Here is an 18,224-nt window from a genome sequence, read left to right on the forward strand (position 1 = left end):
GTGTTACCGGTTTTAAGCCCCATCACCGGTGACATAACTTTCCCACCGTGACCCCGCGATGTCTTGACTTTTTTTCGTTTTTGCTAAAATATTTATTTGAATTAATTAAAAATAATAATTTCCAATTATTTAGTTCAGAAGTGAGCATACATTATAATTAAAAATGAACTGTGCAGTGCGTGCCAAGAGCCAGTCACGTCACAGATCAGCAAGAATCAGGATTCCATTTAGCACGTGTGGAGACGAGAACGAGTCAAATTACAGAAAAGCAAGATAATGGCGGAAGATTTGGTGTCAAAACGCACTGCAAAAGCGTTGTTGTTTTTTTGTCCATTCCAGCAATTGACGCTGAATTGCAATTGACGCTTATTTCGAAAGAGAAAGTATGTCATTTATGTCGGCTAAGGTCCTTTTTGAAGTTTTTATTTTATATTCGTCTCTTTTTAATGGGTTTTATCTTATTTAAACTTTGTGTAATTTATTTAGGCCTATTTTATTTTCTTATTCGTTAATAAACGTTTTATGGTTCTTATTTGTTTGGTCCCACAGTTTGCCGATTTTCACTGTTTTCAGCCAATGCATGTGGTTATTTTTATGCGTTCGTTATGCTAATAAAAGTTCTGTCTATATTTTATTTGTTCGTTATGCTAATAAAAGTTCTGTCTATAAATAAAAGTTTTATTATCAGCGAGTTGTTTTTTTGTCCATTCAAGCAATTGACGCTGAATTGCCAATTGACGCTTATTTCGAAAGTGAAAGTATAACGCGCACGCATTTAAAAGCTATTTAACCCTCCCGCCCCGCCCTCCACAGTGACACCGGGATTACCGGTGTTGTCACACGTCGATTAACCGGTGGGAAATTTTTCTCACCGCGGCAACCCTAATACACGCGGATACACGCGGATAGGTCAAAATGCTTCAAGAAAAAGTCATGATGTCATGTTGCTTCGATGCAAAAGTTATTTTTAATGTTGATATCAAGAACGCAATTTTTCCCAAAATTGCAAATGAATGACATTGATTTGATACAACAGTTTGACAAACAAAAGGGTAATATTAAGTGATGTATATTTTGAACAGTATTGTCAGAATTGTTTGCTCTATTTTGCAACAAAATAATAGTTCCAACGAAAGCCACAGCAGAACTGTAACACACAGCAGTGTTTTGTGAACGAATCTCCAGCTTTAAACGAATCGAAAGAGTCAAAGTTTCAATGACCTATTCATACAATATACATGATCGAGAGGACATGTAAACACTTGATCAGATTGAAAAACAAAACTGAAAGTACTGCGCATGTGTAATGACATAGAATTGGCATAGAGACATATTAACCATAGTACGAGCTGTTGTTGTTGAAAAAAGTGTAACAAATGAACATTGATTCACGATTCATTCAAAGCCAAAGATGAACTATTTTGAACTACACACTCTCGTTGGAACTATTATTTTGTTGCAAAATTAGCAAAAAATACTGACAATACTCTTTAAATTGATCATTGCTTAACATTACCGCTTCGTTTGCGAAAACGGTTCAATTTTCCATTTCAATTTTATCTTTACATTTTCAATTTTTCTTTAAAAGAATCAATTTTACATTTGCAATTGGGTGAAAAGTTGCATTCTTGCTCATATAATGTATGATCAATATTAAAAACAAGAACTCACACAGAGTATGTTTTCAGGGTATCTTAAATTAATCTCTATGCACAGTCTATTTTTGATCTTCATGCTAGTAAGTGCTTAATTCCCACTTTTACAAAGGTACATTGTTGAGACCGGCAGTAATGTACCGCGATTTGCTGAGGTAATTTGACTGGATGTCATGCATTTACTGCATTTTACCAACTAGAAATACATGCTCAGTTTTAATGTTATCAAGGTGGGTTAAAACTAAATAAAGGCCAAAACTCAGCATTTTGCTCATGTACCCCCTCTGTCACCTCATGTACCCCATTTTGAGAACCACTGCCTTAAAGGGTTAGTTCACCCAAAAATGAAAATTCTGTCAGTATTTACTCACCCTCATGTTGTTTCAAACCTCTATGTGTTTATTTGTTCTGATAAACACAAAAGAAGATATTTGGAAGAATCAAACAGATCTTATTCTGTTTAGTCAATGGGGAATGAGATCTGTTTGATTAAAACATTCTTCCAAATATCTTCCTTGGTGTTCAGCAGAACAAATAAACACATAGAGGTTTGGAACAACATGAGGGTGAGTAAATACTGACAGAATTTTCATTTTTGGGTGAACTAACCCTTTAATGGAAAAGCTGTGACTGCAGTCTAAGTGAAAGAGAGGGGGTACACAGAAGAATGTCAAATGCCTTAGGGGGTACATCACTAAAAAGTTAGGGAACCACTTTTCTAAATTATACCTCAAACAAAACTACTGTATATCAACAGAGCACACATCTTCGTTTGGACAATTTTGGTACTGATTTTTGGAATAAATTATCATGATTACACTTTTCTTCAGATGGGACGTATCAGATGGGACGTATCGCTTCTGCACGGATTATAAGAAGTTAAATAAAGTGACTAGGCATGATTCATTTCCACTTTATTTAATTATTTTTAAGGTATTTCAATCCAGTAATTTCTCTCTGCATGATTTACAGCAGCAGTAACCGAGAAAGCGGGCTTAGCAAAAGGTCAGTTGGCAAGCAGTGTAATTGCTGACACATACAGTATTATGATAGTGCCTAATACGTGCAGTCCAAACAGTTTCGGTGTACCTGTAGTAATTCAATGCGAGCCTGAAGTTGCAGACGGTCCTCTAGATCTCCACATTGTTTCTCAAGGACCAAAATCTGCTCCTGTAGTTGGTTTCTCTCCAGTTCAAGCTCCTCGACAACAGACCTCAAACCATCTAAACAAGTGAAAAAACAAACAAAAAACAAACAGTTCATCTACATGAATAATGCCAAATAAAGTGAACTGTTGTAGTGTTTGTCCAAGTCAATAAAGAGACATTGTTGTAAGCCAGAATTCACTTAACTTTACTGAACATAACATGAATGTATTGATATGTTTTACATTAGTTCTTTCACCAATCATACTTTATTTTGTGTTGAGTAATATATTTAACAAACACAAAAACAAAAACGCACATCACCAGCAAAGATGCTGACCAAAAATGAAAAGATAGAGAGATATCACTCTGAGAAGAAAACAAAACTGATGGAAAAGTAAAGGACTTAATCAAGACAGGACACGCAAAAGGCTCTTCTTATTTTACATAATCTTAACTTAGCATTCCAATTACGCAAATGTTTTCATAATGACATGGCTATGGCCAACTTCTTGTCCAGGCCCTAGTCATTTCTAGGCTTGATTACTGCAGTGCTCTTCTGGCTGGACTTCCATCATGTGCAACTAAACCTCAACAAATAATCTAGAATGCTGCAGCTCGTCTGGTCTTCAACGAGCCCAAAAGGGCCCACGTCACTCCTCTGTTCATCTCTCTGCACTGGCTGCCACTCGCTGCTCGCATCAAGTTCAAGGCGTTGACACTTGCTTACAGATTGACCAGAGGATCAGGACTCATTACTACAAGTCTACATCCCTAGCAGAAGCCTACGATCAGTCAATGAGCGACGGCTCATGGTACCATCACAGAGAGCCTCAAAATCACTCTCCAGAACATTCTCATTCACGGTACCATGCTGGTGGAATGATCTGCCCACCCTCATCCGAAATGCAGAATCCCTGTCAGCAGGGCCGTGCACGGGGGGTGGCCCGGTGGCTAGAGCCACTGCCCCTCTGCCCTCATCGACTGAGGTGCCCCTCCTGCCCACGCAGCCCACCTGCTTCGCTTTGCTCAAAGCATTCCGTTGATTCCGCTAATCCGCTCCAGGTTTTCCCGCTCGCTCCGCAGTCCGCACTCCGCAGCGTACTCTGCGGCCCTCTCTTGAAACTGAGTGAATACGACAGTTCACGAAAGCTGTTGCATTAACAGGTAGGCTATGCAAGACCATGGAAGCTTGTTTCCACCACAGAATGAAAAATAAAAAAGGCAATTGCAACTTTTTATCTCACAATTCTGACTTTTATTCTCACAATTGCGAGTTTACATCTCAATTGCGAGTTTTTCATCTCTTGCGAGATTATGAAGTCAGATTTGCGTGATATAAAGTCACAATTGCGTGTTATAAAGTCAGAATTGCGAGATATAAACTATTCTGAGGGGAAAAAGTTAGTATTTTTTTCCCCTTAGAATTGGCTTGAGACTCGCAATTGCGAGTGTATATCTTACAATTCTGAGAAAAGATGTAAGAAATTCGACATATAAACTCGCAATTATGTGTTATAAAGTCAGAATTGTGAGATGTAAACTAGCAATTGTAAGAAAAAAGTCGCAATTCTGTTTTTTTTTCTCAGAATTGCTATTTTATAACACGCAATTCTGACTTTATATCACGCAATTCTGGCTTTATATCTCGCAATTCTGACTTTATATCTCGCAATTCTGGCTTTATATCACGCAATTCTGACTTTATATCTCGCAATTCTGACTTTATATCACGCAAATCTGGCTTTATATCACGCAATTCTGACTTTATTTCTCACAATTCTGACTTTATATCTCGCAATTCTGGCTTTATATCACGCAATTTTGACTTTATATCTCGCAATTCTGACTTTATATCACGCAAATCTGGCTTTATATCAAGCAATTCTGACTTTATTTCTCACAATTCTGACTTCATATCTCACAATTTTAAGATAAAAAGCCGCAATTATTTATTTTTTTTATTTTTATTCAGTGGCGGAAACTAGCTTCCATAATAGACAGTGGTTGAATCTGCGAAATTATTCATTATTTTTTTGTTTGTTTTTGTGCATTTATGTCGGTAATGTTTTGCTCTTGGTCTTCTACTAGTGCTAACAACTTGTACAACATATCCACATTCTTAGAATTAGCTGCTTTTCTAATCAAATTATTGTACTCTCTCGATCTAATACAAATAAATATGAAATATGAAAATATGTAAGAAATTCGACATATAAACTCGCAATTATGTGTTATAAAGTCAGAATTGTGAGATGTAAACTAGCAATTGTAAGAAAAAAGTCGCAATTCTGTTTTTTTTTTCTCAGAATTGCGATTTTATAACACGCAATTCTGACTTTATATCACGCAATTCTGGCTTTATATCTCGCAATTCTGGCTTTATATCACGCAATTCTGACTTTATATCTCGCAATTCTGACTTTATATCACGCAAATCTGGCTTTATATCACGCAATTCTGACTTTATTTCTCACAATTCTGACTTTATATCTCGCAATTCTGGCTTTATATCACGCAATTCTGACTTTATATCTCGCAATTCTGACTTTATATCACGCAAATCTGGCTTTATATCACGCAATTCTGACTTTATTTCTCACAATTCTGACTTCATATCTCACAATTTTAAGATAAAAAGCCGCAATTATTTATTTTTTTTATTTTTATTCAGTGGCGGAAACTAGCTTCCATAATAGACAGTGGTTGAATCTGCGAAATTATTCATTATTTTTTTGTTTGTTTTTGTGCATTTATGTCGGTAATGTTTTGCTCTTGGTCTTCTACTAGTGCTAACAACTTGTACAACATATCCACATTCTTAGAATTAGCTGCTTTTCTAATCAAATTATTGTACTCTCTCGATCTAATACAAATAATAGCCTAAGTACACCCCCCCCCCATCCTTTTTTTTTTGCTGTAAAAGGAAAATACTCTAACAATAATGTAAAAAAAAAATATGTAAAACTGTAACAATAACTGAATAATTTGTGTTAACAAGCAACCACCCCCTTAGTGCCCCTTTTTTTGGCTAAGGCCACTGCCCCTTAAAATGTCTGTGCACGGCCCTGCCTGTCAGCATTCAAAAGACAACTGAAAACTCATCTGTTCTGTGAGCGCTTAACATAAAAACGCTGATTTGTGTACGGTTTGTAAATATGCAGCTTCAGTTTCACTTTTTGAAAGAATACTGCCAGCTGCTGGTTTAGACAGTTATTTCCTCTCATGTAGGCACAGAAAGTACCGGTATGTGCTAGTTGGCCGTTGGCTGTAGACTATGCAATGTGTTAAAGCGCAACTTTTTGATCCAGATACAAGAGATGAGAGACGACAACACAGTAGGCTTTTGTCTCCACTAGTTCTTTGAAATCGGTTTAGTGTGTCATGGTCTTAACACAGAATCGTGATTAATATAATACATCAACAACAATCCAAATCCCTGTTAATAAAAACATTAATGATGTTGTAATAATTACAGCAGAAACACCAGATTAAATATTTTAGCTTTTTTTTTTTAAGTTTCAGAACCACTGATTTGAATTGGTGTAAAAAAAATAAATAAATAAATAAATAAAAAAAAGTGTGTATTTTCTAATTTGCATTAGACATTGTATATCTAATGTGAGGTAATAAATAATAAGTTATTTGTTTGGGTAACACTTCACAATAAGGTTCATTAGTTAACTTGAACTATTAATGAAATGCACTTCTACAGCATTTACTAATCTTTGTTAATGTTAATTTCAACATTTACTAATACATTATTAAAATCAAGAGTTTAATTAGTTAACATTAGTCAATGCACTGTGAACTAACATGAACTGCTGTATTTTTATTCACTAACGTTAAAGATGAACAAATACAGTAATACATATATAGCTCAAGGTTAGTTCATGTAAGTTAATGCATTAACTAATGTTAACAAATTAACCTTATTTTAAAGTGTTACCATTGTTTGGAATGAAAAAATGGTTAATGAAAGAAGGCAAATCCCTCCAAAAGTAATTTAATATGATCCACTTGGACAATCATTCTTATAATGTCAATGTGAAATTCATTATCTGGTGCCCTGAGGTAAAAAGAGGAAGACAGTGTCTAGTGAGTTTCACACCTGTATCTGCAGCACTGTGCTGTGGCCACCATCCACCCATATTCTCTCCATTCACATCGCAATCACTGGGACCTATCGGGTCTTGCCTATTATGAAATTCCAAGTCTTCCTGTAGAAAGAAAAAAAACAAAAACATTTTTTTACAACCACCTCTTTGAAATTAACAAATACCGTAATTACTTCTACGTGAGTGGGGGAAAAATCTACAAATTTAACAGGAGAGCCATTCGTGTCATCATTTATACTCACCCTCAAGTCCTTCCAAACCTGTATGGCTTTCTTTCATTCTTCCATATCTTCAAACTTTGAGATTCAAGATTGGTTAAAAGACATTTAAAAAAATAAAAATAAATAATAATAATAATAGGGATGTGCCGGTTGCCAAATACATTATGTGTAAAGGCACGGATAATGGCATCAAAAATAATTATGACAAATATGCTGGATAACAGGTGAGGGGAATCGCACAAAATTATACATAAACCTCTAAATCACTACGCAATGAGTGTGTGAAGTGAATGAGTGTTAACTCCATGAATGAAGTGAGACCAGCATGATCACACACACCAAATAGCCGTGTCGCCCCCCTGCAGAAATCAGAGCTTTATCAAGGGTAATATCATCTAAGGTTACTGAATCATACACATTTTCTACGACTGGATATGTCCTTTATACCTTGTATGATTTGATACATGACATGTTTCCCTGTCTCATTGAGAAACAGTGATCAGAGTTGTGGAGAGACAGGCAGGTAATTCTAATGCAGATCAGAGAGTGGTAAAGGGACGGAAAGCAGCAGGAAGGAGCATGCATTGCAAATTTGGTTTTCAAGGAATGACATGGACTAGAAGTTCACTCAAAGCCATCATGATAACTAGAGTGCAAATTACCACGATAAACAGGATTATTTTAAGAAATTATAATTCATGGTTTCAGCATGATCCCCATAATCTCTTGACAAAAATTTGCCACAAGAATTTTGATTCATCAAAGTATTGTAAAGATATAAGTTAATTAATTGGTCAGGCAACACCAGTTTTTATGAGATGACTTACACTCACCGGCCACTTTATTAGGTACACCTGTCCAACTGCTCGTTAACACTTAATTTCTAAGCAGCCAATCACATGGCGGCAACTCAGTGCATTTAGGCATGTAGACATGGTCAAGACAATCTCCTGCAGTTCAAACCGAGCATCAGTATGGGGAAGAAAGGTGATTTGAGTGACTTTGAACGTGGCATGATTGTTGGTGCCAGAAGGGCTGGTCTGAGTATTTCAGAAACTGCTAATCTACTGGGATTTTCACGCACAACCATCTCTAGGGTTTACAGAGAATGGTCCGAAAAAGAAAAAAACATCCAGTGAGCGGCAGTTCTGTGGGCGGAAATGCCTTGTTGATGCCAGAGGTCAGAGGAGAATGGCCAGACTGGTTCGAGCTGATAGAAGGGCAACAGTGACTCAAATAACCACCCGTTACAACCAAGGTGGGCAGAAGAGCATCTCTGAACGCACAGTACGTCGAACTTTGAGGCAGATGGGCTACAGCAGCAGAAGACCACACCGGGTGCCACTCCTTTCAGCTAAGAACAGGAAACTGAGGCTACAATTTGCACAAGCTCATCGAAATTGGACAATAGATGATTGGAAAAACGTTGCCTGGTCTGATGAGTCTCGATTTCTGCTGCGACATTCGGATGGTAGGGTCAGAATTTGGCGTCTACAACATGAAAGCATGGATCCATCCTGCCTTGTATCAACGGTTCAGGCTGGTGGTGGTGGTGTCATGGTGTGGGGAATATTTTCTTGGCACTCTTTGGGCCCCTTGGTACCAATTGAGCATCGTTGCAACGCCACAGCCTACCGGAGTATTGTTGCTGACCATGTCCATCCCTTTATGACCACAATGTACCCAACTTCTGATGGCTACTTTCAGCAGGATAATGCGCCAGGTCATAAAGCTGGAATCATCTCAGACTGGTTTCTTGAACATGACAATGAGTTCGCTGTACTCAAATGGCCTCCACAGTCACCAGATCTCAATCCAATAGAGCATCTTTGGGATGTGGTGGAACGGGAGATTCGCATCATGGATGTGCAGCCGACAAATCTGCGGCAACTGTGTGATGCCATCATGTCAATATGGACCAAACTCCCTGAGGAATGCTTCCAGCACCTTGTTGAATCTATGCCACGAAGAATTGAGGCAGTTCTGAAGGCAAAAGGGGGTCCAACCCGTTACTAGCATGGGGTACCTAATAAAGTGGCCGGTGAGTGTATATCTGCTGAAAGACAAAAAATCTAAACGAAAATTGAAACGCATAGACACCAGCGGCCTGATGTATAAATATTGCATGTACACAAAAAAAAAAAAAAAGCATTGAAATGTGCGTACGCAATTTTCCATGCACATATCAGGATTTATACAAAATAAACTAGGCGTAAATATGTACGGACACTCTGCGGTGAATGCACTCTTTTACTGGAGTGAACGAAGTAATGAAGTAAACAGAACAATTTTAAACTCGGTTTTACATCTGACACATTTACATTAAATATGCCACTCATTAATGGAGTTAAACACTGAAAATGTATGAAATTATAATCCAAATTACAACAATTTTTTAATTAATTTAAATTTCCTGTGGCATGTTGTGTTTTAATGTTTTAACTACATTGAGGAGTGCTTGGCACATGATAATTCCACTTTAATTTGTGTTGTAAATAGCACGCTGTGAGAAAATATTTTCGTGCAAGAAATAAATCAATGATGCGCACTTGTCTCCATCTTAGCAACATAGACACTATAATGACAACAGACACCGAAGGACTCGCTCGGAGTTCAAATAGTCCATTGGCCGGTTTAATTAAGTCCGATAACAAACTTTGCCGAATGCAGCTGTGCTGTTGGTGTCCTATCATGCATAGACAGACAGTAGGAAACCGTAAGATATGCACATTTTATTTGCAAAATATTTTCAAATCAGTGACGGCTGGGTCTTATTATTTACACTGCAAAAAATAAGGCTGATCTGTTAACATTAAAAAATATATAAACATCCTAAAATATATTTTTACCTTATGGACAAAATTGCATTACATTTTATTTGTTTAAACCAAGTAATGAAATACTAATTAAATACTATTTGGCCAGTGGAAAAGATTGAGAATAACTCTTCTTTGAAAAGTTATACAGTTTTGATTTATTTATTCTAAAACAAGGCAAGAATACAGAATGATTTTTTAGTAATGTAATGTGACAGCACATAGTCTGTATCTCATATTTTCTTAATGCCTTGCACCTTTGAATATGTTATCACGTGTATGGGATATGCAAATGATACGCAGATGACCTTATGCATAGTAAAACGAGTTGTTGTAAGCTGCATATATTTCGGTTATTTCAGGGAGGAGATCTTCCGCTGACTGGGTTTTTGAAAGGGAATTTTGCTGAGTTTCTAGAGTATTTAGCAAATTCTAGATTGTGTGCTTACACACACTTTTAGGATGAAAACTATGGAAAGTTTTATACACAAGGACTTTCTGAGGATGCACACCAATTTTGTAAAATTAGTCCAGGCCCTTAAAGTGTTGGAGTGCCAATAGGAGGCGCTCCAACACTTTAACTCCAGTAACTGTATGATCTATGAACTGTAGCTAATAACTCCATATAACAGTATTGTTTCATCTGAAACCTTAAAGCTGTTCAATTCACACAAAACTTATTTATTAAGTTGCCAGACAAGACTGAAAGTATTTCCATCCAATTAAAATGGAGACAATTATTGTCTATTGTACATAGAATAATACATCACACAAAGACACTTATAAGACTCACATTTGAAAAGAGACATGGCCATTGCATAACTGTAATATATTTTAACATTTAGTATTATTGTTTTATTATTAAATATTTAAATATTTATCGGGTTACTGAGCTGGGACGTGGACTCGGTTAAGTTAAATGTCAGAGCACTGCCTACGAGGTAATCAGCTCAGACGATTAGAAGTAAAATATTAGAATTGAAATAAAATATTTTATGAGTTATACAAGGTATATTTGTTAAATGAAAACTATGAATGAAACAGAATTACATTTAAAACAGGATTCTAGTATAATTTTCACAAACTTCTGGTTAAAGCCGAGCCCACTTCTGTATTTTAAACGAATACAAATGCAGATAAAAATTATTTTGCATTTGTTACAGATACAGATATTGTCTCCAATGCACACCCCTTAGTAATAACCTTTGGCTACACTGACAACCCTGACAGTAACGCACACTGTATGTGAATGACATTTGAGAAAGGGAAACGGTTTCAGTGAACAATGTCTTAAATCATATGTTGTCAGAAGATACTTATTTCACACAAATCAATATGGACTACTTTTATAGTCCTATATTTTTTTTTACTTTTCAGAGCCTGGTAACTGTATGATAATATTACTGTTTATGGGAAAAAGCAGTATTAATATTCTTCAAAGCATCTACTTTCTGTTCATTGGGAAAAAGTCATACAAGTTTGAAATGAAAAGGCCAAGGCCATGTTTTGCTAAACTACAACTTTGCAAAAAAGCAAAAAATGTAAAAAGACTAAATGCAGATGGGTGACAAATTAAAGTTAAATTTGAGGGAACCCATGGCTGTGTGTTTGTGTGTGTAGGGGGGACATACTGCTGGCATGTTCTGGGTCCACTTGTCCCAGCGTGGTTCTCCATTTTTTTTGACTCAAAAGCTCCTCATTGTCCAAAACAAAATTAGAAAGCCCACCCTCATTGAATGTGCATGAACTTTATAGTGGAAAAGGACTTATTATGTTTAAGTAATAAACTATACAAGTATAAAAATGATGCAAAACATGCAATGCCTTTGCGGTCACCAGGATCACAAACCAACTCCAAACACCTTTTGGACTGGCAGAAATCACTCACTGCCACAATCATCAAAACAGTCGTTCAAATTTTTTTGGAAGAATGGTGTTCCATCCCTGGCCCTGCAGTAGGAGGGATCCAGGTACTTTTGGAATCAATACCAAAGTGACGGCGTCAATCTGGCGACTACACATTTTCCTTTAATGTGTCACTCATCTGTATGTAATGTATGTAGTAACTTTAGTTCATACCTGCAGGTTGCGTGGGGTGAAATATTTAGGCTTCCTGCTTTTCAGTCCATGGGCCTGGGCCAACTCCTCCTCCACTTCCTGTTGCCGATTGGCTAATGCTGGATCGGAGCAGCCAGGAAACAACCAGTCATCCTCAATCAGTTTTGTGCCACAAGACAAAGGTAATGGATCAAATATATTTAAGGGCAAATCAGGGTTGAGGAGAGACAGCCAGGCAATTCTAGTGCAGATCAGAGAGTGGTAAAGGGACGGAAAGTAGCAGGAAGGAGCACGCATTGCAAATTCGGTTTTCATTCAAGGCATGACTATGGAGGAGAAGTTCATTCAAAGCCATCATAATAATTAAAGTGCAAATTACCATGATAAACATGCTTTTGAATATATTTTTAAGAAATTATAACAACTCGTCTCAGTCACAGCAATATGTGGACAAAATCACCTGAAGCGATACTTCTCTTTCTCTCACACTCCCTGTCAAGTTGGGAAAGGTGGGGGTACTGGCTCTTTTCATTTCCAACAGATAGAAATACTCAACTTTACTCTTCTCTATACAACAATAATTCTTTTGAGTTTCATGCTGTTACTGTCATAGTTCCTGTAAAACTCCATATTGTATCCACATTTATCGCCCTTCATGTCAGCTGGGAAACTTTCTAGAGGAGCTGGCTGTGCTGCTGTTCTCATTCCCTGAGGATGGCAGCCAACACTTGAAGTCTTTACCCACTTAAAACATCCGTAGAAGCCTGTGAGCAATTCTGAGAGAAAACACTACTTTTCTGCATACTTAAAGGGATACTCCACTTTTTTTGGAAATAGGCTCATTTTACAACTCCCCCAAAGTTAAACAGTTGAGTTTTACCGTTTTCAAATCCATTCAGCCGATTTTCTGATATTTAGAAGAATATCAGTAACCAGACAGTTTCTGGTCTCATTGACTTCCATAGTAGGAAAAAAATATACTATGGAAGTCAATGAGACCAGAAACTGTCTGGTTACTGATATTCCTCTAAATATCAAAAAATCGGTTGAGTACATTCAAAAACGGTAAAACCCTACTGTTTAACTGGGGGAGTGGTAAAATGAGCCTATTTCCAAAAAAAGTGGAGTATCCCTTTAACTGCATAATCTTAGTTCACACTGAATGCACCAATAACATCTGGCAAAATGCAGTGTTGTTTGATGACATCAAATGACTTTTCTATGGAAACCTCAAGTTGCAATTTTCCCCAAAATATTTCCAAAATTCAGAATTATAAAGAATTTGTGGAATTCAAGAATTTGTGGGAAAAGAATTTGTGTTTCAGTTAGTGGAAAATACATATCACCAGGTTTAAAACCAACATACAATAAGAGGGCAAAACAAATACATATAAACAACAAAACTGGACCCCACTGAATTGTCTGAAGGAAAAAAATCATCATTTACTCATCTCCATGTTGTTCCAAACCTGTATGATATATTTTCCATGAAAGGTGTTCACAAAAAAAGACCGTACTAAGTGTAACTGTATGAACAAAATAAATATATACATGCATACATACATACTTGCATACATACAGTGATACAAAATCCAGTGAGGCCTAAAGGCTGATTTATACTTCAGCGTCAGACCTACGCCGTAGTCTAGGAGTTGGTTTTCATTTATACTCCTGTGTTGTAGTCCGCAATGACGTGCAATTACACATGCAGAGGGAGCAGACCAATCACAGCACTTGTGTCCATGTAAATTTGACGTTGTTCATTTTTTGGAGCAGTGTACGCCACTGGGTACGCGTGCTACACACAACCTACGATGTAGCTACGACGTGAGTTTGACACAGAAGTATAAATTGGGCTTAAAAATCTTCTTTTTTCACGTGATCCACATAAAGAAAGATGCACATACAGGTTCCGACTGACATGAGGGTGAGTAAATGACTACAGAATTTAAACGGTCGAAAGCCTGAACTTTACAACATCACGTAAACAGTTTCTAACGGTTCATTTTATAGCAGTCTTTTGCAGAGATTGAAGTCAGGTAATTGGAAAAAGAGAATAAAAAAAAAGGAAGACAAAATGACAGATGAAGGACAGGACCCCATGAGCCAGCCTCGTCTGTACTGCCAGAGTTTCCTTAGAGAAGGAAAAGTTGCAGAAAACTGCTGGTAGTACAGACAGGGGCGACCGATGGAGGCAATGAAACCTGCATGCACAAAACTGATGGGAAACTGTTCTCAGTGGCTGCACCCATCATGCAGAGCAGGAACAGAGGCAGAGATGGGGAGGAGGAGGGTCTCAGGGCCAATAGGTGGGAGAGAAGTGTTACAAAACAAATGTAATCAAAAAAACATTTTGAAACTCATTAAGCATGCCACCATGTCAGTAAGGCTCATTTCACACTAGACGCGTGTAGAAGCGGCAGTGCCGTGCAGAATCTATTTTTGGTGCTCAGCTCACGCTCAGTTAAAGCAACACTGTATTATTCATGACTGACATGAAAAAATTAGAATTTTTACATAGAAGAATATAAGTTAGGTCTATTGTGTTTCACGTAGTCCCAATATGACTTTAATCAGCGTGTAAATGTAAGTATGTTCAACCAATTTAAAGGGTTAGTTCACCCAAAAATGAAAATTCTGTCAGTATTTACTCACCCTCATGTTGTTCCAACCTCGTAAGACCTTCATTCATCTTCGGAACACAAATTAAGATATTTAAAAAAAAATATTTTGCAAAAAAACAACAAAAATAACGACTTTATTTCAACTATTCGTTTATTTCTCCCTCTGCGCGAGTCAGGTTACTAGTTTAATAGCGTAAGCTTCTGTTATTGTACGTCACACGCATCACACACACATGACCAGCGTCGGCCAATAGTGAGCCTACGTGTGACGTAGCTCTACGCAATCACACTACGTTAACTGACTTACAGGCTCATGGAGAAGGAAGTGAATAGTTGAAATAAAGTCGTTATTTTTGTTGTTTTTTTGCACACAAAAGTGTTCTCGTCGTTTGATAAACTTAAGATTGAGCCCCTGTAGTCACTTGGACTATTTTAACGATGTCTTTAATGACTTTTCGAGGACAGCAAGAGCCAGTCCCTCAAGAAGCCTATGGACTGTATGCAGGAACGATCTTAATATCTTAAATATCTTAATTTGTGTTCCGAAGATGAACGAAAGTCTTACGGGGTTGGAACAACATGAGGGTGAGTAAATACTGACAGAATTTTCATTTTTGGGTGAACTAACCCTTTAAATTATAGCTTATAAACATGCTAAAACAAATTTATGTCAAACTAATTTATGTCAAACTACTACACACAGTTTATACACTACATTTATATAAAATTATTTATTTTAACATGTTATATTGTATCATTATATGGCATAAGTACGTACAGTAGTAGGAGGGAACATTGTCATATCACAGCAGCGAATGCTGCGATTATAAACAAAAGAACATTATAGGCTGACAATGATTGGAGGACTAAAGCATCAGCTAAAGTTTTGGCTGCACGCTAGAAATGATGCTAGTCTGAAAGCACAATGGGAACAAGCTGCTTCGGCTTTGCATTCTGCTTACGCTTCCAGTGTGAAAACAGGTGTAAGAAACCCAAAATTTTTGTAAAGGGTTTATCTTCTTTCACAATTCATAGCAAGTAAGGACAACAGAACCTCTTAAAAAATGGATAAATAAACAAATGGTATGATGGCACAACAACCCCTCAAAATCTGAACGCAAGAGGCATTCAAAACACGTGATACTACCAGGCAGGAGTAATGGTAATGCGCCTTGGCTGACCACTTAACACATCTTAATACCAGGTGGCTTTCCCTCACTCGCTCGATTTCTGGGATATTGCATATAATACTGTATGTGTCCTTCAGGAAGCCGCTATCAATATGCGAGAGACTCCAGAAACCTTCCGGGAGAGGTGGGATGTCTGAGTTTGCCAATAAAACAGACACACCAGAGCAAAAGCAATCAGGTGTCAAATTTATATGAAATCACTAATGAAAACTTGAATGAATTACAGTTTCAATTTAATGAAAACTGCTCCACCAAAACGTTCATTTAAATCAAAGTTATGTTTGCAATAGCAAAATAATAAACAACACAATGCAGAAACGCATCTTTTAAATGTGTGGTCTTCTGCTGCTCGCCAAAGAAGCAAGGACACTAGACGCGCAAGTACAGCACAGTACTGTAAGCACAGTCAATTACAGTACATGTTAATGTGCTTGTGTTTATACAAAAACTGTCAAGAAGTTGGACCCTTGGTGGGTTTTCACTCTTGTTTCAGATGTCTCAAAGTGGTTCACTGTACAACAGACAAGAGAGGCATCATAGCCACTGAGATTCGCTTAAAACACACAATAAAGGGCTGTCCAAGCAACCGAGGGCTGTTTTACAAGAAAATACTATTTTAGTCGTACTACCTAAAAAGCATTGTGATATATTAATATAGCTAAGAAAATGTCACTGGTATACCCTGCAACACTTGACCGTGTAGACATGCACCCGGGGACTATTATGTCACAATTCTGCTTTGTCTACCTAACAGCTGTCATTACATTTTAGGTAGAATCTATGATTGGTCTTTTTGAAACACTTGTTGTGAATGTATAGCATATGCATCCTCACCCTCTCTCTCCTCCTCGATGTGGCTTATTCTGAAGGACATGGCGTTCTTCTCGTGACCCTGATCTCGAACCCTCTCTGCCTCCGTCACCATGGTAACCATTTCTTGCCACTCCATCACCTGCACATCATCCATGCTGCAGGTCTCACTCCCCTGTTATTAGAAATATACATATACTGTATACACAATTCAACCCACTTCACATGACTAGTGAGGCTAGTTAAATACTATTGTTAACTTTTGAACACTCTAGTGACAAATGCCACATAAAACTGGAAATGGCCATCCCTGACAATCATTGCTTTTATAATAAAGTCATAAAAGTAAAATAAATAAATCATTGCCTGTGATGCTGCCCTCTTGGTCACCTGTTCAAGGTCGGCCTGCATCTTCCTCTGTTGTTCCTTATATTCCATAAGCTGTTTCTGCAGTTCATCTGTCAATACAATAAAATCTTCATCGCAAGAAACATTTATGGTAAAACTATCAGGATTTTACATGGAATGTTTCAAATTTGAAAGTGATGTTCCTTTTTGACAAACATGTTTGTAGATTTTTTAATTCCAAAAAAAAAGTCACTTAATGCATCAACCAATTTATATACTACGAACTAGTCTCGCGTAGCCAGACCTTCAGACTGACGGCTGAAGGTCTGGAATTCATAGCAGCTTTCTTTGGCCAAGGCCCGCCCATAAGGCCGTTTGACCGACATGTCAAACAACCAATTACAGTTCGTTTCATTCAGCGTCACGTTTCGGGGCGTGTAAATGTCCCCACAACAACAGACCGGCGTGCAACAAGTCAGTCAGCAGTCAGCAGCAGTTACCGGAGGCGCTCGTTAACAACGCTCCGCGTTGATCTTCAATAATAGATAGGAGGGGACATACAACTACGTTTAGCTGATCTTGATTAATGCTCATTGTAACTCACATAGGTCACTCATATAAACACAACAGTTTTTTTTTCCGCAATCACAAATCTGCGTTTTTTTCCCGGCGGACCGAAAATAAACGCGACACTGACGCCCCCCAGAAATCCGATAAAATTCAACCAATCAGATGACGACTTCGACATTCCTGAAGTGTTTCCAGTTAAGTGTACCATATGCATCAGACGTTTAGCCAACGTTCCGTGGGCGTGACGTCTGAGGCTGAGACTAACTACGAACAAACTTCATGAAATCAGCCCCAATGTTGGAAGACGTTTCTATCAAATCTCAAACCGATGGGACCAGATTGTTTATACCCATTGCAGAATAGGCCATACCAGGATGACACACATGATTTTAATACTAGGAGAAGATCCACCAAAATGTTCTTTCTGTCAAAACTCTTTATCATTGAAGCATTTTATTAGATCATGCTGGTTTTGAAGAAGTTTTTAACCCAAATGTAGTTAAATAAAAATAAATAGTAACAACCAAATATCAGCAAACTCCCTAGCTAAAAGTTATGTTCATATTTTTAAATGAAAGATGAAATATTAAATCCCATGGATCAATATTTATTGAGTACTTAATTCTTCCTAGCAGTAAGTTCATTCTATATATAGTTCATATATACACT

General features: G+C 37.4%; 1 protein-coding gene across 2 annotated transcripts in view; it reads right to left on the minus strand.

Annotated features, from left to right (window-relative positions):
* LOC120485948 (uncharacterized) overlaps positions 1-18,224 on the minus strand; it is a 51,325-nt gene that overhangs the window by 19,384 nt on the left and 13,717 nt on the right. For both annotated transcript variants that reach the window (XM_089135397.1, XM_089135396.1), the window contains exons 7-11: positions 17,004-17,095; positions 16,662-16,812; positions 12,035-12,132; positions 6,912-7,020; positions 2,745-2,878 (exon numbers count right to left, since the gene is read on the minus strand). In XM_089135397.1, coding sequence (XP_088991523.1) covers positions 2,745-2,878; positions 6,912-7,020; positions 12,035-12,132; positions 16,662-16,812; positions 17,004-17,095 — 584 coding nt within the window. The remainder of the gene's footprint in view (positions 1-2,744; positions 2,879-6,911; positions 7,021-12,034; positions 12,133-16,661; positions 16,813-17,003; positions 17,096-18,224) is intronic.

Source organism: Pimephales promelas, chromosome 10, assembly GCF_988280905.1.
Source record: "Pimephales promelas chromosome 10, fPimPro1.hap1.1, whole genome shotgun sequence".
NCBI lineage: Eukaryota > Metazoa > Chordata > Actinopteri > Cypriniformes > Leuciscidae > Pimephales > Pimephales promelas.